Here is a 23,420-nt window from a genome sequence, read left to right as displayed (position 1 = left end):
AAAGTATGGATCGCCTGTGTTTGAACTCTAAATATGAAATGGTGCCAAATTCTCGGAAGCTGACGAAGCTGCTGCCTTCCGGAAACATTATAACGTGGCGCTGGAAGCTGCAGTGGAAAGGATTCCAGCAGGTGCTGTGACTTGTATGTTGGCCTCTGTGCTAAACGACTTTCATGATGGATAGCATCAACATGCCCCAATTATGAGATTTATTTTAGTTTGCGGTGAGAAATCACCTTCTGTCATCTAAGAATTCCTTTAATGTTGAGTCATGCAATGTGCAGCTTTAATGGAGGATAAAAATTAAAAAAGAAAGCTGAAGAGATGTGAAATATAATCCAGGAAGACATTTGGTTTACATTAATCACAGATCATAATTACATTCAATTTGATTATACGGTTTATGCAGTAATTAACTCTATGCATTTTTATATCACATACCTGGATATTTTTCTTTTTTAACAGTTGTGTGTGTTGTTAAAGATGTGTGTGTGTGTGTGTGTGTGTGTGTGTGTATATATTATATATAATATATATATATATATATATATATATATATATATATATATATATATATATAACTGCAGAGCATGTTTCTTACACTCCCAATCGAAGGGTTTCGAGTCTCGGCCCGCAGGCAGTGGATTGGGTGGGTGGGGGAAGGTGTTTTCTCAACGACTTAGCTATGAACAAACGTTCTCCCAGAACTTCGGATGTTAACAGAATACTGATTTGGTGAATGTCACGTTTAATAACGTTCTCAAAGCTATGAACAAACGTTTCCAGAACAAGTTGGATGTTCGTCTAACATTTTTTAAATGTTACTACTTTTTTCAGAACATAATTTTTTCAAAATGATGAAATTGAATGTTTGCATAACTAGGATTTAAAAAAAAAAAAACATTTTAAAAACTGGTTTTTTTTTTTTTAAAACATTTTAAAAACTGGACGTTTTGAACATTCATACGTAACATAAGTAACGCTCTTAACATTTCTTAGAACATTTCTGTTAACTGTGCTATAAGGCAAATGCTAATTTAATATAAAATAACTACTGAAATTATGATCATGATTGTTTGTTTTATCTTTTAGCATAGAGATTTCATGCACAATCTGTGAAATCTTCATTTATGAAATCTAATAATAATTGGGAATTAAGGCCATGACAAAGGCTGGGTTAAGTTAAAAACAAACAAACTAAATTTAATTTAATAAATCTGATTAAAAAACAAACTGAATAATAAATGGACGGTTAAGTAAATTTTTTGATAGTATACATTTTTTCAAATAAAACTTATAATAACTAATAATAAATTGCCAAAAATATGACTATGCATCTTTAAGTATTTATATTTGAAATAAAAATATGAAGTAAATAATTATATGCTTTATGAACTATTTTAAAAATATTAAAAAAAACTTTAAATATTAATATCTGAAAATTATTGCTTAAGTTTAAACAATAAAATAATATTAATAAATCAATTTGCAAGTGATTTTTATTGAGAGAAAAAAAAGCATTTAACAAAGTTTTTACACATAGTTTTTCTTAGATAAATCAAATGGCTTATTTGCCAGTCAAGTTGAAAAAAATAGCAACCAGTGTTCATTTAAATCACAATTGCTCAAAGCAAATGTTGCTGGAGGTAGATGTAAAAAGATGAAAACTTTACAACACACTATTACTTAATGCCATGTTTAAAAAAGAAAGACGAAGAAGAAGAACAGAGAGCAACATCCAGATGCATCATTTCACCTTCACCTTGATGTGACCCAGCCAGAGAGACCATGAAGCCAAAAATGCAGTCACTAGACCTTGAGCCATTTCCTGTGCAACATCTCAACTCTCTTTCATTGATATCAAGGCATGGTGTGCGGCTAAGAAAACACCTGTCAACGTTTATTACCGCAATCCCCCCCTCACCACAACATGCCTGACACCTCCATGAGCTGGACGTTCTGCTAGTCAAACTGCCTGTCAGCGTGTAATCATGCACACTTATGCTTTGGCCCCTCGTCCCACTGGAATTGTGGGTAGCAGGAGTGCAGCTGTCAAGGAGCGTGTTGAGGGTTAATTGGCTTTAATTAGGAGAGTTGTTTTTGCCTGTTTAAGCACCAGCGGGGGAGGAGGGGGTGGTTGTGGAGATGTGGACGTGTCTGAATGTGTTTATATGAGAAATGCATCATGTATAATTGTGTGCGAATGCGCTATTGGGGAAAGCAGATATTTATCATCTGGAATGAGAGCATGCCAAAACCACTTCAGCGTATGATTGGCATATTTATTTTACATATCTATCAAAGATCAGAACCACCTCGCAATGACCTCAGTCTAACAACCTTCAAACTGCAACACAATCCTTCCAAAAGTAGTCTATGCAGTAAAATACATATTTAAAATAAAGGATCTGTATTGGTATTGATGGTTAAATGAAGACGTTTAACATTTCATTGCACAAAATATTCTTGGTTGCACTTTATTTTACAGTACGTGAACTTACAGTACATGTACTTACAGTGTATTTATCTAAGAAAGTTCTGGTAATACAAGGTAACTATATGGGTTAGGGTTAGGTTTAGGGGTAAGGTTCAGGGTTAGTACCTAGTTATTACATAGTTATTGTTATTACTATAATAAGTACATAGTATGTACATGAGGAACAGGACTGTAAAATAAAGTGCTACCATATTCTTAATAGTGGGGAAAGTTATGGAAAATTTTCTTCTTCTTTGGAGAACCTATAAAATGGTTCTTCGACAGTCTTAACAATAAAGATACTTTATTTGCATCTATTCATTTTTTTTAAAATAAAGGTTCCAAAAAATTTTTTTTCACAGTGATGCCATAGAAGAACCATTTCGAGTTCCCAAAGAACTCAAAGAATATTTTAATAATCTAAAAGTTCCATGGATGTACTTCATGGAACCATCAACGCCAGTAAAGAACCTTTATTTTTAAGAGTGTGTTTCCATGAAGGACCTTTAACACCCAACCGTTTCGTTGCAAAAGGTTCTTTATAGTGGAAAAGGTTCTTATATAGTGGAAAAGGTTCTTATATATATATATATATATATATATATATATATATATGTATTATATATATATATATATTTTTTTTTTTTTTTTTTTTTTTTTTTTTTTCCCAAATGTTCTTCACACTAAGGGGAAAAAATGGTTCTTTGAAGAACTATTCACTGAAAGGTTCTTCGGAGAACCTAAAATGGTTCTTCTGCACTCTTAAAAAAAAATCAAGGTTCTTTATCAGCATTGATGGTTTCATGAAGAACCTTTAACATCCTTAGAATCTTTCCATTGCACAAACGGATTGTTTCAGTGGAAAAAGATTCTTTAAAGAAAAAAGTCTTCACTGAAAGGTTCAAAGCTGGATGAGGAACCCAAAGTGGTTCCTCTATAGTAACACTGTGAAAGCCCCCTTTTGAAACCTTAATTTTTAAGAGTGTAGCTTATTTTTAATTAGCATATTGAATCTTCTATTTGAAGTCATGTGATACCAGAACATTTGGGTGTTCAGAACAACTAAACAGACATCTATGTTTGAAAACATCAGATTTCAGTAAAACCTAACTGTTGTTTTCTGGCAGAACTGAAGTCGAGGAACAGCTCTGCTGTGTTCTGGGACGGAGGAGAGAGGGGAGCGTACCAGGCCCTACTGCTGGATGAGGACCGCGGATGGCTGCTAGTTGGAGGCCGAGACCACATCTACATGCTAAACTCTGACAGCTTCACCCAACCGGCACGCAAGGTCAGTGCGCACAACTACCACCATCTGACAGCGCATGATGTCATTTAGCGATCGCGAGGATCAGGGTCACTAAAGTGAAAACAGACCATGACTACAGTGTTTTACTGTTCACATGAATCTGTACATCTGTAATGTTGTTTTCATGGCCTCTCTGAAGTTACAGGATTCTGTCTTTAAACTGCTCCACCACATACAGTAAATCTGTTGATTTGCACAGAAAAAATATATATTGACTCATCCCTCAGTTCGTAACTGTAGTACTGTAGTACACTTACAATTACTTACAAAATGTAAATTATATTATCGCACAGCTCTATATGTAAAGTTTTATCTGCACACAGACATTACTCACGTAAAACAATATATTTATACTAAATAGTAAATTTCAACTGCTTGATTGATTACACGTCATCACACATGTAAACTATATTATCACAAAGTTCGAACCTGCTAAATGTGATTATAAGGCATGAAGATATTAAGATATATGAACATTAACATTAAAATTTTCTGTAATGTGTATTGTGAAAAGTGATATTCAAATAAAATGGACTTAAAATTGACTAGCAACATCGCAAATCAATAAGTTTGGCTTTATCACCGTTATTCGTGTGTAACGTTAGCATATTAGCTGAGATTGGTGTGGTACAAATGCTAAAGCAAATGTTTGAGCAAATTACATCCAAACATTCAACTCAACCAAAATTCAAGCTAGGTTTTCATTGTACTGTATATGCTACACTTTTTGTTAAATTTTAACAAACTGAGTGACAAGATGTAACTATATTCTGAGGGAATCAACAGCATGGCAGTCTCATAACATACAATAATCTACTCAAGTTTAACATGCACTGCATGAACACAAAATTTTAGCTACGTACTTACGTTCTACTTGAACTGCAATGTGTGCTGAAAACCTCGCTGCAGGTTAGCGTTTGAATATATTTTTTCTACAGTTTTTAGGTCACTACTAGGATATTCTTACTGAGCTAATTAGCTAAAGCTAGTTGCCTTTATAGCTAGCTTCTAATAGCACACAGTTTAATAATGCAGATATTGGAAAGTGCCTTTATCGCCCCCTTCAGTATGGAGGTTTATTTGCAAAGTTGGTACAGCAGGATTGTGAGCTTCCCATTTGATTGCGAGGCATTCATGTGTGCATTTGCATAATTCTAGCCTTAATTCTCCACTCCAATCATCAGAGCTAAATAAACATTACGTTTGGTTTAATATTAATTGATTCTGTCTTTTATAATAGTGAAATATCAAAAGATGCCTGTAAGAAATGATGAGGTCAAATGTAAGGTCATGGCACAGCCATACATACGTGATCTTCATAAGAACTCATGCACGCCAGGTTCTCCATCTCCCAATTATATAATTATGTACAGTGTGCTGATTGCCAGATAATGATTAGGTCAATTTCCACATGGAAATAATTACAATTTGAGAGGCATTTAAATGGTTGAGTAATGATGGTAAAAAGGCAAGGAGGGTCTGAACTAATCAACAGGTTTTTACAAGAACATTTATGTGATGTACAAATTTTAAAATGTAATAAATTAAAATGGGTATATGAAAAATTTTAATAATATATATATTTTTTAAGTAATAACTACTTTTTATATATGAAATAATTTTTAAATGTAATATATTTTTTTAAATATAATTAAAAATATATATTCTTTAATAAATCTGTGTGTGTGTGTGTGTGTGTGTGTGTACATATATAAACACATACATAATATGTTTTGAATGTTTGTAATATTTTGCTTTATTATGCATTTTTTCTGTTCCTTAAAAAAAACTGTGTCTTTTTTTGTTTTCAGATTCACTGGCCAGCTGGACAGGAACACATTGAACACTGCAAGTATGCAGGAAAGAATCTATTGGTAAGTGGGGCATAAAGAAAAAAAAAAACTTATGAGGACCCATAGATGCTTTTTTAATGAAGTGCTCTCACAGACAAAGATAAAAAATAAAAGCTGAAAAATCATAATTATAGCGCTATGGGGGGGATATTTCAAGCTGGAAAGTCTTAAAGAGTGTACGTCTGAAGTTTTAACATCAGTCCCCCTGCAATAACAGACACAAATCAGTACATGCATTACTGTATGATTTAAAATGCTTCATATTCACCTATCCTCACCATAACTCTTTAAAATCATGCTTCTAATCAAATACCACATGCATTTCTCAGATGGACTGTGCCAATTACGTGAGACTCCTACAGCCCTTCAATAAAACACACGTCTATGTATGTGGAACCGGCGCATTCCACCCACAGTGCACCTACATTGACCTGGGACACAATCTTGAGGTAAGCAAACTTTCTGTTTTTTGGCCAACAACCAGTATGAAAGGCAGTAAACACTTTTAAGCTTGTTATCTTGTGCAAATGAGGAGTTGCAGGATGAATTGGACCCTACAGAAACCACTGAGAATTACTGACCGTAGAGCTGAACTAATAATGAGGGTAATGGTGCAAAGAGAGTGACAGTCTTGTTTTGGTACGCCAGAAACCCACTTTCCGGCTCCTTAACCAAGTTGGAGAATCCGGGAGAGGAAAATGTCCCTTCAGTCCACAGGAGCCCTTTACCGCCCGACTGACAGGTGAGTTTCTTGTGCACACTGTCCTCAAAAAACAGCTCATCAGCCCTGTGAAGACAAAAATACTGAGAAAACGTACAAAAATGGTCCATTTGTTAGATGTACTCCCATATGAATCATTGATAATTGGATCCATATAACTCCTGACCAGATGTTAGTTTGCATCGGAAAATTTGGAACGTCCCCCAGTAAAAAAGGTTTGTCACCCATATTTGTCTTGTTGCCAGTTGCTGTTGCTGTTACTGTGTGGTCAGGAAATAAAACCCAGCTGCAAAATGTATATTGTTATTATTATTATTATTTTTTTAAGCATGTATAGCTCAGAAGACCATATTGCATAAACCATATGCTACCTAATTAAAGGCTATTACTGCAACCGGAGACCTTTCTGACCATTTAATGATGCCCTTGGAATAATCTAAATTTGCTTTTCACACAAGCTGCTGTAAAACAGAGTATTTTGACAAAGGATCTGGAGTCAGAGGCTAGAATCATTAAAAATGAGCTATATATGATGAAAAATCATTTGTCATTTTAAGTCGTTCTGGATGTGATTTTCATTAAACCGCTATTAATGCTCACCTTAGATGGGGACCTGTACGCCGGGACGTCTGTAGACTTCATGGGAACAAACGCTGCCATTTTTCGCACATCTGTGCATAGCAGCAATCAACACTATATCCGCACTGAAGCTTACCAGGACCACTGGCTAAACGGTGAGAAATGAAATAAAAAGTTACTTGTTTTTATTGTGTGTGCAAGGATAACATGGCCTTAGTTCCCAAACTGGGCTAATATGGGTGCAAGAAAATATTTGTATTGCTAGAAAGTTTAATTGGTAAATAAACTTTCATATTGCTCATAGGATAAAACACCAAATTATTGCTGATATCACAATTATGAACACTGTATGGCCCAATTTAACTAGGAAGCAAGAAGGTATAACATACCTGGATACAGCTATCAGTTTAGATTAGGGTGACCAAACGTGCCATTTTCCCAGGACACGTCCTGGCCAGGATTTCTATATTGCCTAAAATATCCAGGTTTTGGCTTTGTTTCACTGCGCAGACCAAAAAATTGTATGACAAAATACCGTGAAAGCTCTATAGAGCAGACGGCTTCTTGTGTTTTGAATCGCTCTCCTGGTACTTTGATCGGTATGCTTCAAGTCGAACACTAATATGTACACGTATTTGCATCGCTTTGACCATTCTCTGTAGATCCCACCTTTCACGCACCACGATTGGTCGATTTTGTACAATGTCTGCATGTTATTGGTCAAACGATCATTACCTTCATTAAGTATGAAAACAGGAAACCAAAGCCAAAACCTGGATATTTTAGGCAATATAGAAATCCTGGCCAGGACGTGTCCTGGGAAAATGGCATGTTTGGTCTTCCTATCAATTAGCATCTTAGCTTAGCATACAGTCAACATATTAGTCTGTTCGATTAGCATACAGCTACCAAAATCAGTGCTAGCTTAGTTATAACTGCTACAAAAGCAAAACAAAAAAATGTTTTGATCATTCTATATTTTAACTCCTTGAAGCAGACAGGGAAAAAGTCTGGAAGGCAAAAAATGTGTCACGTTTTAAGGATGTATAATGTTAAAGGATGTTTAAGACAAAAATACTGGTTTAGAAAATTTTGGCAGTGGATCAGAAGGTGGTTCATGGTCTGAAACATTTGGAAACCACTGTTTTGGGGTTACCGGTGCTGCCTTATTAACTTTTGTGACTTCCTCCAACCTCACTCTGATGCCAATTTCTTTTCACAGAGCCAGAGTTTGTGGGATCGTATTCTATCCCTGACACACACAGCTTGGACGATGATAAAGTCTACTTCTTCTTTAAAGAGACCGCCGTAGAGTCCAACCAGCTGGACAAGCGTATCTACAGTCGTGTGGCTCGTGTCTGCAAGGTGAGCACCAAGTCCAGTGTCGTAATGAGCCAGTAAAAACCTGAAATAGATCCAAAAGACCTTTATTTGGTATGAAGAATCAATGAGTCTTTTGTAGACATTAATGAATAGACATGCAAGCCTCAGTATCATCTGTTGCAGAGTAGTAGAAGCATTGTGTATCTAATAATGGATGAATGAGGGGTTTGTTTCAGAGTAATTAAACACTAATCTAATTACAAATTTAGCAAACTAGGTTGTCAGTTCAGGCTTTTCATGTCAGAGCATTCTTAAGTTGCTTTATATATTGAATTTATTTTATAAAGGCTGGAATACACTACACAACTTTTGCAGAGATTTTTGCCACAATTTGCAGTCTGGTGGAGATGGAAGAGTTGCCAAAAGTTAGAGCCAGAAGTTAGATGCAGATTTTGGACAGTCTGAGTTGACAGATTTAAAAGAAAACTGCATAATGTATGATGGGAACAGACTCAGAAACTTCAGACTATGATTCCATCAAGTGGGAAGATATCAGAAATACTCAATACTTTAAGTCAGTTTTAGAACACACATTGTTGTCATTTGTCATGCCTCTTCTAGAAACGATGCACAATGTTTCTGCATGAGTTTGTTGTGTTTTGGAAGAATTTACAGTAAAAGTCTGGTAGTGTGTGTTTTTCTCTGTAACTATTTACAAAATCAACAAGTGTATGGTGCCTAGTGTTTCATAATCTGTTCAGATTTGAAAAGTCCTGTAGTGTACAGCTTTACATGTTCTTTGTGTTCATTAGAATGACATAGGAGGAAAACTAAGCTTAATTAATCGCTGGAGTACCTTCCTGAAAGCCAGGCTGGTGTGCTCAGTACCAGGACCTGGAGGCATGGACACACACTTTGACGAGCTGGGTATGTTCATGCACTCTGATTATACTTTAAGTCAACATGAACTCAAAAACTCATAGATAGATTTTTTTTTATTCAACAATCTTGTGCCTTTCTGATGATTTTTGTTATTTTTAGAGGACATATTTCTCTTGGAGACCAAAGATTCACAGAATCCAGTCATCTATGGCGTCTTCTCCACTTCCAGGTAGGTTTATTACCTGAAAAGTCTGATTCATGAGTCAATCTTTGGGTCACCACCCCATAATCCTCTTAACTGTTTAGAACCACATTCCTTTCAATGTTATATTTGTTTATCTCAACTCTTGAATTATCATTGGCTCCATCCAAATGAACCAATTGGTCACACTCATTCCTATTTAACTAACTCTTCAGGTTCTTAGACCTCCCTTGTTCATTCCAACAACTGAAATCTGTTGATCTCAGTTAATCTTGTGAACTAAAATCAGTATCAAAACTCACCTAAAATCAACAGTCTGGTCACAGGATGCTCTCCTCCCCACCCAATCCATTTAGAACAATCCGTCTCAGTGCTCCCACCCAAGGAATGGATAGCTTGAGGCGAAACGGGAGGGTGAAAGGTCACCAAGCTTGAGGAACTCTGTTATTCTAACCTGGCATCAGACTAATACATGTTTCCTTTTCAAAAGTCTGTCTTCAGAGGTTCAGCCGTTTGCATCTATTCCATGGCCTCCATCCGAGCTGCCTTCAATGGGCCATTTGCGCATAAGGAGAGCCCTGATTATCGCTGGATGGAGTACAAGGGGAGGATCCCTTATCCACGGCCAGGGACGGTAAGTTCTCAACAGGAAGGAATAATGTTTGGTAGAGTAGAGAAGATGATTTGTCATGTTGAGTTGCTTTCTTTTGGCAACTTGAAGGACTTCAGGCTGTTCAAACTGTAATCTTGGTGTTGTGAGCAAGATTTGAGATCTACGGTTGGTTCTGGATTGCAGATAAGTTGGTTAAAGGTCACCAAGTGATCATGTGGCCAGTTACTCCATGCACTAGCTGAACTACCTCAAGGGGGTTGTAAAAATGTCAGCAGGCACTCTAGGGGCCACGCGACAGTGCGGTTTATGAAGTGGCTGGAGTGTGGACTCCAGTGAGGTCACCGATAGGAAATCAATTATCAGGGCTGTGAGGTCTGCTCCATTAGTTGCTGAAGTCATAACCACTGACTAACCTTAACTCTGAGGTGGCAGCTAAACCCTTTCAAATTCTGGGGTTTAGTGACAAGAATAGTGGTGTCCAGACCTGTTCCTAGAGATCCAGTATCTTGCAAAGTTTGACTCCAAACCTAATTAAAAACACCAGAATCCACCTAAAAAGTCTTCAGGATTCCGAGAAACTTCCAGGCAGGTGTGTTAAGGCTGGTTGGAGCTAAACTCTGCAGGATGGTCTTGGCCCTCCAAGAAGAGGTTTGGAAACCCTTGGACTAGAAAGTGCAATTAAGATCATGAACATATTTTAGATTCATTTCACACATAGTAGTAAAATGGATCTACTTGTGTTTATTTCATTTGGACACCATGCTCTTACCTTTTGCGGGCATCATTTGAAGGTAACCATGTTTAGTGGTTTTACAATGTAAAAGCTGGTAAAACCTTGCCTTTGCACAGGCAAGTTTAGTAAGCAAGTTTATCATACTAGATTGTGTGAACGTGTAACATTCCCTGCTTTGGGGGGACTCGCTGAACCAAATTGTTCATGACAACAGAAGATTCCTTCAAAATTGCATTTCTCAATATGGATAAACAAGAATTATGATGTTCGCTGCACTATGATCTCAAACAGTGGCCAAAATACACATCTGCACAAATGTTTTTGACTATTTTTACCTTAGTCTGGGACTGTTTAGCCAAAATCAGTCCCTACAGGGTTCCAAAATATAAGCTTAACTAAAGCTCCTATATCCCTTCAGTGTCCGAGTGAAACCTATGACCCTTTGCACAAGTCCACCCGAGATTTCCCAGATGATGTTGTGAGCTTCATGAGGACCCATCAGCTGATGTGGGAGCCAGTGATGCCCATTCATAGGCGTCCCGTCTTCACTCGGATCAACGCCCCCTACAGGCTGAAGAAGCTTGTGGTTGATAGGGTTGATGCCGAGGACGGGCAGTATGATGTCTTACATCTTGGCACAGGTATGTTGGAAAGTGGTCAACAAAAGATCTACTTGTTCAGTGAATGGGATTTTTTATACTACATTAGTAAAAAAGTGTTACTGGTTGGTGTTAGCATTTGACCTAAAATTGCACTGCAAATATGAAAATCTCCTACATCAGCTCCTAGATCCAGTAAATTCAATCAAAGATGACCTCTGTTCCCACAATGGTCAGTGGTCCTGTTGCCTGGGATTATTCTGACATTCCAAGGAGCCAATGTTTCTTTTCCTGTCTAACATTTGTTCCCCTGGACTGGTGGGTGTATGTGTGAACCACATTTAAGTGAATCATTTAGGGCAAATAGATACTCTGTTCAGAACAAATATGCTCAACCTGTGTGTTCAGAGAGTCAACTCACAATCTTACTGTGTACTGGACAAGAACAGTGTAACAGCTGTCAGCCCTCAGTGAGCTGCATTAATCCACACGCCAAAAGCCAGTGTTCACTCACCATGGTAACTAAATACGGGTGCATTATGGCATTTATTCAAAGATGGTATAATTGATGGTTTAGGTTGAAGTTTGATGTGAATATCTTTCTATCAGTCTGTCTGTCTGTCTGTCTGTCTAACCTTCTATCTGTCTGTCTATCTGTCTGTCTAAAGGCCCCGATATACTTTTTCGTTTTCGGTCTTCGTTTGGGGGCAAAAAGAAGTTAGAAAAGGCTGAGCGACAGTATACTGTTTTCAAAACATTCTGACACCCCCGTGCTGCTGGAGGAGGGGGGTAGATTAATGTAAACGTGTGTCACGACATTCGTGTGTACGCCCTATGAAATGATGAACTGTAGGCAATCTAGGTGTGAGACGGGCACCAATGGTCAGAATATTATATACAAAAGAATAATGATTAGCAGCAGTTCAGAGACAAGTATCCTGTTTACAATACAAAAGAACCATTCTATTTCCGTAATTAGTCCTTTATGGGAAGTGTGAATGTCTCATAGTCTGAAAACTTTAGCATGATGTGGAAAAAATATTGGAGTCAGTTTGTTACTTTATTTTATTAGTGTTCATTTATTTTGTTAAACTGGATAAATTGTTACACCTTTTTATATTTTATGTGGTGTCATGATTTACTTTTGATAAAAACAAAGGTTTATTACTGTATGTCCATTTGGCATTTCATTTAGTGTATACCCTTTAAATTCGCTTATTGAAAGAAAAACCACAGCAGCAGCAGTATGGTGTAACATTTATTTGAAACACATGTAATTGGTTTGCTACCTTATATCTTTACTCTTTCTTTTCATTCTTTTCATGACTTTGGAAAACTTGTCTCGGATGTTTCTCTGCGTCACTTTTTGCATAACTCCGGGTCGATTGTACAGGTGCGAATATATCTGTGCCAGCTCAGCCATTCAACACATTGTATTTATGTTGCTAGTGATAGGAGATGTTGTTCTCTTGTCTGACCTCCGTTGAATGAGAAAAAAAATTGCACGTCAAAGAAGGTGGAGTTTCAGAACACACCCACATAACCGCCATGGACCAATGGAAGCTCAAATGTGTTTAGGAGCCAAACGATTTCAGTTGAATAACTGTATATTGGGGCCCTAACATTCTGTCCGTCCGTCCGTCCGTCCAACATTCTATCTATCTATCTATCTATCTATCTATCTATCTATCTATCTATCTGTTGTTTTATACTATCTATGTTATGTCTATCATTCTATCTTGTTTTTTTCAGTTTATCTATCTGTCTGTCTGTCTATCTATCTATCTATCTATCTATCTATCTATCTATCTATCTATCTATCAACCGTTCTATCATATATCATTCTACTATGTATCTGTCATTCTATTGTTCTATCATTCTATCTATCTGTCGTAATCATACATGGTTAATCTTCTGTATCTCCAGATGATGGCAGAGTATTAAAGGTGGTCTCTGTACCTAAAGAGAACTGGGAAACTGAAGAAATCCTTCTAGAAGAGCTTAATGTCTTCAAGGTAATTTAAAATGATCTCAGTTTCTTCTCTCACTTGTTTATCGAGCCATCTGTTGGACTCATGACCTCTGACCCTGGGCTCTTATTGGTTGTTGTTTTCATGTCAAGCACTTCCCAAACAAAAATAACTCATGAAGAAGAAAACCAGATTTCCCATGGCTGTCTACTCAAGTGAACAAACCCAGGAACAGGAGAGGCAGTGTTACACCAAGAATACTGTGTTTAGTGAACAAAAAGAAGATCTCATTTATCCAAAACTTTAGACAGTGAGGAATGTGTTGGTTTTGCTCTGGAGATGAAGGGAATGTAAGCCACAGAAGTCAACAGGGTTCATTTGATATGCCTGGAGAATGTTCTGTAGTACAACAAAGGAATTACAATAGATTTAGCATTTCTTAAAGAAACATAAGAACATAAAAGTAGTGTGCGTAGCTCATTTCAAGTCTTCTAAAGTTAGATAATAAGTTTGTGTGAGAAACAGATCAAATATTCACTCTAAGTACTGCTGCATCCCTCAAATCTCTACTCAAAAATTAGTAGTACATTATGAATATCAAATATTTCAAGTGATTTAACTGCATCAAAAACATTGTGTATATTACAGAGCAGTCAATCAAACATATCAGGAGACATATAATAGAAGATATCGCCTGCCATTTGAAGAAAGAGACCTTTTAAGAGTCAAGGCTCATTTGCTACTGTATATGAAGGAGAAATGAACCAACAGCAGAAAGCTTTAAAACTTTCACAAGGGCCTGTTATGATAAGCTGCTCCTTTTCAGCGCCAACCATGCTTGTCTTCTTCCTCTTTGTTCAAGAAATTAGCCATTTTATGTGTTGACATTTTTCTTTTTTTCTATTTTGTAGACTCAAACCCCAATACTAAACATGGTGCTCTCCACCAAGAGGGTAAGTAGACATGTTTTAGTGTGGTCACTTGTTTTCACAACAATATGAGTTTCATTTTTTGCTTTTAAACCAATCATAATGTCTTGCCACATCGACTTCCTTTGTAAGTGTGTCACTGTAAATGCTAGATTTGATAAAAGTTTATCATTAATTACCATTTTTATTCATTTATTAAAGGTTAGACTGTTTTATATCACATTTAGACATACATCATCATGTATTTTGGATTTTTCTTCACTAGCAAGTGCTCTTTGTAAGCAGTGATGAAGGGGTCGTCCAGCTTCCTGTGCAGAGGTGTGAGCTGTATGGGAAAGCATGCGTAGACTGCTGTCTAGCTCGTGACCCATACTGCGCTTGGGACGGGTCCTCATGTACTAACTACTTCCCTAGCAACAAAAGGTACTTCCCTTTGTATTAAATTTAATACATTCTCATTGGTCGGAAATCCATATAATCATTTTAGCATTTTAGTGATTATTTAAAGGAATGTTTCTGAAATATATATATATATATATATATATATATATATATATATATATATATATATATATATATACATGATAAACGTTACGTGTACTTGCGATAGTAATAAAAAGAAACTAACTCTAAACCAAATCCGAATCCTAAACATAGTAAATACAATTTACATTACATTAATGGTACTTAAATGTATAATTATACTGTAACAAGGTCACCATAAATATCAACAATGGTACAGTTTATTACACTTTAAGAATATTTTGTAAATAAAGATTTTTGGAGTATGTTTTACAAGAAAATACTATTTCACGCTTTGTACTTCAGAATTTCATTTTTAATTTCAATGTTACTTGTTTCTTTGTAATTATGTGAAATGTACAATAAAAATCTCAGAGAAAAAAATTTATCCACAACATTTTTTTTTTAGAAGTGATTTAAAACTTAAATCAATACAAAATATATACATTTTATTGAGTTCTCTTAACAAACGGTAAAGAAATTGTACGCTTGGTTAGAGTGAATTTGTATTAATATTATTTGGAGAATTTATTAGTCTAAATGGCTTGAATTACTAATACTGAAAACCACCAGGAAACCTGTCAAATAATGGATCTGAGGGTCAGTAACATCCTCTTGTGGTCCGCAGGCGTGCCAGGAGACAGGATGTGAGGTATGGAGACCCCTGGAGCCAGTGTCAGGACATGAGAGACGGTAATAAATCACTTTTTGTTCACGTCACCACTTTCCACCTTCAGGTTGTGGATGATATTGGCCAGTCCTGAAGAAAAAATGCACACTACTCCCTCTAGTGCACAAAATGGATACTAACACATGCTAAGATGTGTGCACCAGTTTAATATGAAATCAAAACTGATCTTGTTTACATTCTTAATACAAGTTTTTGGTCTTGCTGTTAAAGAAGTAATAGAACACATTCCAAATAAATAAAAAATAAACTTTTCTGAAGCTTAAAGTGTCCATTCGTCTCTGCAGGTTCAGAGAATGCTGAACTGAAGACAGTTTACGCTGTGGAGACAAACTCAACCTTCCTGGAATGTATCCCACTATCACCACAAGCCACGATCAAGTGGATAATTCAGCCAAACCACAGCCAAACCAGCAAAGAGGTCTGTCCACATCCTGTTTAGAAGACTTAACCTAAAAAACCATAAAATAAGTGGATGTATACTTAACTAATCCTCTTCTATTGTAACACAAACCCTTTCTATCTCTCAGTTGGTTCCAGGTGAAGAAAACCTCATCCATATGCAACGTGGGCTCCTCCTCCAGCACTTATCATCCGCTAATGCCGGCCTGTATCTCTGCGTAGCCTACGAACACACGTTCTCTCGCACGCTAGCCCGCTACGAGGTCCACGTCATCCCCAAGAACCACATGTCAAGAGCACAGAACACCCATCCTGGAAATTACGCTGCCTTGCCGCGGAGCTACAAGGAACTCCATCTAATAGGAGTTAGTGATCTAACATCTGATGAGTACTGTGAACATCTTTGGTACCGCGAGAAACAACGACAGAAAAAACTGCGCACGCTAAAGTTGAAGCAGGTGGCTGAAAATCGTAAAGCGAGAGTTAGGCGACAAAATCCACCCATTGACCCTCTAGACAGAGATGAAATCACAGACTTAAGGACTGTGTGACTTCATCTGGACAATTAGCATCTTGTTTGTAGCTTAATGGCTAAAGCTAGATCCCGACTAGCTGCAATCAGCAAACCAGCTACTGTTAACACCAAAAACAAAGGGCTACAGACCATAAGAACTGTATTATTCTTCTATTAAGTCCTCTCTTAAGTTTTATTTTGTAGCTTGTGCTAGTGTTAGCATGTAGCTTTAACCCAGTATAACAGACTGTAACTGTGCAAGTGAGATTAATTTGTGCAGTCTGGCATCCACATTTCGCATACATTTAATGTAATATCTTCAAACTGTTTCTATAGTTTGTGAAACTTCTTGAAAGACAAGCACCTATGCTAAATGCTAGGTATGCTTGGAAAGCTAATATTGAAAATGGACAAGCTAACACACTGTTTTGAGTGAAATGCAGTGCAAAGATGAACTGACTTCTCTTGCTTTCACTAGGCATGTAGATTAAATAGTCCCTCGAGCTGTATATCATTGTATTGCTATTATATTTGGACTCCTGACACAATCATATTTAAGCTTCACATTTGAAGTTTTTGACAACAGCACGTGCCTCCATGTTCAGAGGAAGTTTGCCCAGGATGTGCCCTTCATGTGTTTCCTTCCCCTTCAAGAACAATCTCTTCTGCTCTTTCCTGAGAACATCCTTGAGTAAATATTGTTTGTTTTATGACTCCTTTGCAAATCTCTCCACTATGGTCCCTTGTGTGTGCAGTATGTGTAAGATGTATTCGTGTGTGAAAGCATCTGGGGATTGTAAGTAGAAAATGGCATCCAAAGATCAAAGAGCCTTTAAGTATTCTCCGCTGCCCATGAAAATGACTTCCAGAATCATCATGCTTTTGTTCTTCACGTAACTAAATGAAAAGTTGTCTTTGGCTTACTGTGGAAACTGAAAATAGGTTCATGGTTAGCTGATGGTTAGGTTAAACAACACTAAATGTACATTGTTTTAATGTATGTTGATTATATAATGGAGCTCACATGTTGGGTTACTCCTTTATGTCTCTAACTCTCTCTAGCATACTATACTTTTAATGTTGTAGTGGTTGTTATATATTTAAATACCTATTACCTGAATTTAGACTTGTATATAATACTGTTAAAAAAATTTTTTTAAAGAAATTATTTTATTCAGCAAGACTTCAAGTTGACTTCAAATCTTACAAAGGATTTCTATTTCAAATAAATGTTGTTCTTTTGAAATGTATGTTCATCAAAGAATACTGAAAAAATGTGAGAAATATATTAAAGGGTTAGTTCACCCAAAGACGAAAATTAGTCTATAAATTATTCACCCTCAAGTCATCCTAAGTGTATATAACTTTCTTCTTTCAGACGAATCCAATCGGAGTTATATTAAAAATTGTCTTCAATCTTTCAAGCTGTTTCATGATACTAAGCGGGTGTTGCATGCATCAGTCCAAAAGAAGTATCCATACTCAAAACAAAAAAAAATAAAAAGTGTCTCACACGGCTCTGTGGGATGAACAAAGGCCTTCTGTAGCGATTCGATGCGTTTTTGTAAGAAAAATATCCATATTCAAAACATAATCACTTTACTGTAGCTTGCGCCAACAGTTGTACACGGAAGCAGCTGATGACGTATGATGTCGGCATTGCGCATGCGCCGGTGATTCTCGTGAAAAACCCACGTTTGTTAACAGCAGCAAAGGAAGTAAAGTTTCCTTACTTTAGCAAAGGAGAACCAGTCTCCTCTTGGTTTATATCCAAATCCTCCAACATTCTTTACAAATCCTCGTTTTGTACTTATAATTTGGGACCGTTGTTTTGTTTCGATCTCTCTGCTGCATTTCTGCGTGCGTCACTTCTGAGCAGCGTATGCGCAAAGCTGACCTCGCGTTATTTTTCCCTGGAACTGCTTAGTTTACAGCAGTGAGCGCAAGCTAGATTAAAGTGATTATTACGTTTTAAATATGGTTCTTTTTTTCTTTTTTTTTTTTTTTTTTACAAAAAGGCATCTATTCGCTACAGGAGGCCTTTGTTCTAGATGTCTACACGGGTCCATATATCCAAACCCAAAGAGACCTGTAAATGTCCTACACTGAACCGAGCTGCACCCATCTATTATTTTCTGGCTGGGAAGACACAGACCCGACTGGATCGGCACATATTCCATACTACCCGGAACCGACGTGGATGTTGAAAAACTGGGCCCGAACCTGGCTGGGAAGACACAGACCCAACTGGATGGGCACATATTCCACATGGCAAATTGTCGATAAACAAGTTGCGAAAATTAAACTTTTTGTCTTATTTAATGTAAGAAGCCTTCTCCCTTGTACCTGACTGTGATGTACACAATCCTCCTTGCCAAGAAAGTTCCATCCATGTTACTCCTCTCTTGCCAATTGAAATGCTCAATCCAATCAATATTCAAGCTTCAAAAGTCCACTTGCTGTCACGATGACGGATGACAAATGTGACTTTGCAGTTTTGCATTTTTTAATATCTCGAGTCAACATAATTTAGACTGTTTGCCCATTTGGATTATAATATAGATTGCTCATCCAGTGCCATGGCTGCTGACCTTAGCTTTACTTATTTGCTATCATCTCTGTGCTCTCTGAGCTGAGTCTGAGTGCCAAAAAAAAAAAACTGAGCAAAAATTTTAGAAATAACAACGAGATGGTTCATTCATAATATTATTATAAAAATTGGAGAAACTTCAAAGCGCGGTATGGCGGAATAAGTCCCGCCTTCTAAATAAAAAAGCCAATTGTCAACCTTTATTGTCGCTTTTCGCATCCTAATTTTACAAGTTGAAAGTTACAAAACAACACACGCACAGCACTGACTGACTCTGATAATGGCCGGGTGTTCTCCAAGTCCAATCGACTCGGGTATAACACATAATGTTAAACAGACCCGGTACCCGAAATAATAGATTGGGACCCAACCCGGAACCGGCTCTGGCTGACCATTTAAAATATAGCCATAACCCCTATGGGTCCCGGGTCCTCGAGTTTTGGGTCCTTCGTGTAGACCTTTACTTTGTTCACCCCCATAGCCGTGTGAGACACTTTTTTATGGATGGGCGATTTTTATTTAACTTCTTTTGGACTGATGCACTGCAGCATCCACTGACTGCCAGTAAACAGCCTGAAAGATCAAAGACCATTTTTAAAATAACTCAGACTGGATTCATCTGAAAGAATAAATTACACTTTAAATATATATTTGCATAGAAAATAGTTTATATTAAATCTGAATAATATTTCACAATATTAGTGAAATAGTGAGCAGAAGAGACTTCTTTCAAACATTAAAAATCTTACTGACCTCTAATGTTTAAAATGGTAGTTCACATTTTGTACAGTGTCAGTAAACAACTAATAACTTTCATCTGGTATTATAGCCCTACTTGGGATTGATCATGCTGACGTTCAACACAAAAAGCCTTATTTGCTTGTTTTATATAACATGCAAGTGACTAGATTAGACGTTGAGTTATGAAAATATTATTGGTCACACTTTATTTTAAGGTCCAATTCTCACCAGTAACAAACCATTAACTGCGATTTTTGCCTCAATAAACAACTAATTTGCTGCTTATTAATAGTCAGTAAGGTAGTTGTTAAATTTAGGGTATTAGGTAGGATAAGGGACGTAGAATATTGTCATGCAGATTATGTGCTTTATAAGCACTAATAAACAGCCAAAAGGTTAATAATAGGCATGCTAATAAACACATAGTTAATAGTGAGAATTGGACCCTATACTAAAGTGTTACCACATTATTTACAAAGGTTATAAACGAAATAATAAAAAGGTTAATTTAGCTATAGTACATCCATCTACAAATCATGGTATACACTGATTTAAAAAAATTGGTGTAGAAACACTTTTCACTCAGAATTTAGTAAATCTCACAAAGAAACTGTAATACTGGAATCAAACTTTTCTAATGTATGATGGGTAAAAAAATTAATCAAACAGTAAACTAACTTCAGTGGATTTACTCTTTAAAGAGCCAGTAAGATGAAAATTCTAAGCTTCCTATCACTGTTTATAAGTCCTGTACAACAGGTTTAAATCCATGCAAGGTTAAAAAACATTGTCATTTTGTCAAAATATCATTTAAAAAAGACCTCAATTCTCAGAGATCCCCAAACGGTTCGCCCGAGGCTGTTCAAAAGATTCAGTTTCCTTAAACCCCACCTTTCGGTAGCATACTGTGTTCTGATTGGTCAACTAACATAACCAGTTTGGATTGGTTGTTCCGCATGTACGTGTTGTAAAACGAAACGCCCATAGCTCACCTTCGGATGTTTTTAGATAGGGTATTATTACAGTACATAAATACCATGGCATCTATTTTGCCTTATCAATATGAGCCAGAATCTGAAGAGGAAACAGACGAAGTCGTTCAACCAGCCACACAATTACCATGGTTACTACACTTTACCACACTAAAACCATGGTTAATTTTCGTAAGGGAAAAACATCATATCTACATGTCTTTTATCATTCATCCAAGTAATAAAAACGATGACACAGACTAACATTTTCATACTCATGTAAGCACGTACATAACCAAACTGAGCACACAACTTCACGGTAAACAATGCGTTAGCATTAACATATAGTGCTAGCGCGACATACTGATAAGACGCTCGGGAGAAAACAAACACATAACTTCATAATCATACTTACAGGTTGTGATTCTCAAGATGCTCGTTGGTCCAAATAAAGTTGGTAATGAACCCTCTTTTATGGCCAAACGCTTTGAAAATCCCGCCTTGAACTCACCGAGATTAGAAAAGCAGTCATCAGTGAAATGTTGTGAACACAACAAAAGGGATTTGTTGTACTGCTCTGGTATTGTGGTAAAAATGAATTTTAAACCATTGGTTCTTCTGATCGTCATTCTTTGGCAGTGAAAATAAAACAAACTTGCCTTTACAATTAAAAACACACTGTCTCCTCGACATGATGACATAACACCAACTACTAACCAGAGCGTCTGTGTGGGGGGGGTGGGGCAGGTCAGAGTTTTGTTTCTCCCAAGACGGTAGGCGGAGATTATTATGCAAAGTGTTCTCGTTACGTACAAAGAGATGGGCAAAAGGTTTGAAATCTATAACGACTCGTTTCAGTGATTCAGAGTCGACTCCTTACTTTAGAAGCCAATAATCATTTTTGATTTCTACTTTTTGGTTTAATTTATTTGCACATTGTTTACACTGATGGACAGCCACATCATACACTGTAATACAGGTCATTTTTGATTTCCCATCTGTGTGGCTCTTTAACAGTTGTGTGTAGTTGCTGGTGTTAGGGATTTATAATATTTTACAATGCTATTTGTTCTCCTGATATGCACATTTTCTGTGGTCTAGCCACTAGCACACATGCTCTGTAGCTTTGAGGTCCTGTTGTTGTATTTAAAATGGCCATAAAGAAAAAGTTAAGCATAAATCAAATAAAAGTTTTTTAATCAAATGCACAAAACGGCATGCAGCAGTAAGTGTTAATATTGCATTGAAGCTAAAATCTATTTCAGATATTAAGCATGCGTAAGGTATGTGGATAGTTTTGGTATCTGGATAGTTAAATTAGTAGATTATACAATACCTGAATAAAATACCATGAGAAATAAAATGATGCGCATCAAGCTCGTGTTTATGATTTAGAGCAGCCTGAACGTTTTGTGAGGTTTTACACGAGTCCAGTATGGAGAAAATGGGGGCTCCAGGGGACCAGAGATAGAGGATAGTGGTATTTAAAGGTTTTTGAGTTCAGAACATGGTAATCCATGCAGGGCCGCCATCCTTTTTTCCAACAAAGAAGAAGCTGGAAGCAGCTGGAGAAGCAGATGGGCGGATGAAAATTTCGTTTGAGAGCCAACTCAATATATTCTTTCATGGCCTTCTGTTCTGGACTGGACAGTGGATAGATCTTTCCCTTGGATAGACAAGCCCCAGGCAGCAGGTCAATGGCACAATCCCATGACCGGTGTGGTGGTAGTTAGGTGGCTGCCTGCTTGCTGAATACATCCTGGAGCACTCAGTATTCATGGGGAATTTCGTGACTGTCTATGGTTTCTGGACTCTCAATCCTGGTGGATGCAAGGTCTATAGACTTGCAGGAAGGGGATAGTTGAGGTCTTGATGGAGATCAGGAAGATTAAAGACTGTTCTAATGGAAGCACTTGCCCCACTGAAGAATCACTCCAGTATTCCAATCCACGATGTGTGTGTGTTGAGTCATCCACAGGCATCCCAGGATGATGTCAGCTGTAGAGCCCACCAGCAACAGAAAGGATGAGCAGATGTATCCGTGGACAGGGGCTTTCCTAGGATGGTCTAAATGTGAAGTGGTTGAGCACAGGATTTACGTTTAAGTTTTCGCAGTAGATCTAGGGAGAACCTGGGCTTGCTCTGAAACAGAGTGTTGGGCAATCATGGGTTGAACCTGAACTGTACTCACCGCTGGGCGAGGTGGATGGACAGAAAAGGTGGATAACAGGCAACCACGGGCTCCACAGTTCAGACATAATTGACTAGCGATTCTCCTCTGGCAGGCTGCAAAAGGGAGTCAATCCTATAGACTCCTCATGTTAAAATGCCCAACTTTACAACTGAAAAAAAAAACATGTTTTCTGCCTGGTACAAACAATTTTTTTGGTCTATATAGCTAATTTTGCACTTCATGAAAACTGTGAGGGGGGTGAATTTTTATTTATAACATATCTGTTTAAATTATATTAAGCCTTAAAGTTCTGCATTATTCAGGGCGTGGGCACTTGAAAACTGCGGGTGACATCACGGACACTTCGTCCATGTTCTTGTACAATCTATGGTATGATTATTACAGGTTGCTTTAAAAATGTAAATTTATATTTGCATTTCCTGAAGGAAATACCAGTGTCCGTTAATTTGTAAATAAAATTCAGTCACTATTAGAGACGTATTGCTGTCATATCAGCAGTCAACCTGTTTCTGTCTGCAATTATCAACAAATGCATTTAGGGTTTTGTTTATTTGATTTTTTTTTTTGTGTGTGTGTGTGTGTGTGTGTGTGTGTGTGTGTTTTTTTATGTAT

The 23,420-nt window shown here is 37.1% G+C and overlaps 2 protein-coding genes across 2 annotated transcripts in view; both read left to right on the top strand.

Annotated features, from left to right (window-relative positions):
• LOC109055698 (semaphorin-3D-like) overlaps positions 1-17,140 on the top strand; it is a 49,005-nt gene extending 31,865 nt beyond the window's left edge. The window contains 16 exon segments of the mRNA XM_042712124.1: positions 3,604-3,764; positions 5,594-5,656; positions 5,965-6,084; positions 6,284-6,377; positions 6,962-7,090; positions 8,158-8,300; positions 9,071-9,185; positions 9,300-9,373; positions 9,833-9,976; positions 11,107-11,329; positions 13,214-13,302; positions 14,169-14,210; positions 14,452-14,609; positions 15,337-15,401; positions 15,684-15,817; positions 15,927-17,140. Of these exon segments, the coding sequence (XP_042568058.1) occupies positions 3,604-3,764; positions 5,594-5,656; positions 5,965-6,084; positions 6,284-6,377; positions 6,962-7,090; positions 8,158-8,300; positions 9,071-9,185; positions 9,300-9,373; positions 9,833-9,976; positions 11,107-11,329; positions 13,214-13,302; positions 14,169-14,210; positions 14,452-14,609; positions 15,337-15,401; positions 15,684-15,817; positions 15,927-16,349 (2,177 nt within the window). The 3' untranslated portion in view covers positions 16,350-17,140.
• Positions 1-23,420, top strand: part of LOC109052145 (cullin-associated NEDD8-dissociated protein 1-like) — a 149,678-nt gene that overhangs the window by 73,686 nt on the left and 52,572 nt on the right.

Source organism: Cyprinus carpio, chromosome A22 (genome assembly GCF_018340385.1).
Source record: "Cyprinus carpio isolate SPL01 chromosome A22, ASM1834038v1, whole genome shotgun sequence".
Taxonomy (NCBI): Eukaryota; Metazoa; Chordata; class Actinopteri; order Cypriniformes; family Cyprinidae; genus Cyprinus; species Cyprinus carpio.
This window is presented reverse-complemented; position numbering and strand designations above follow the sequence as displayed.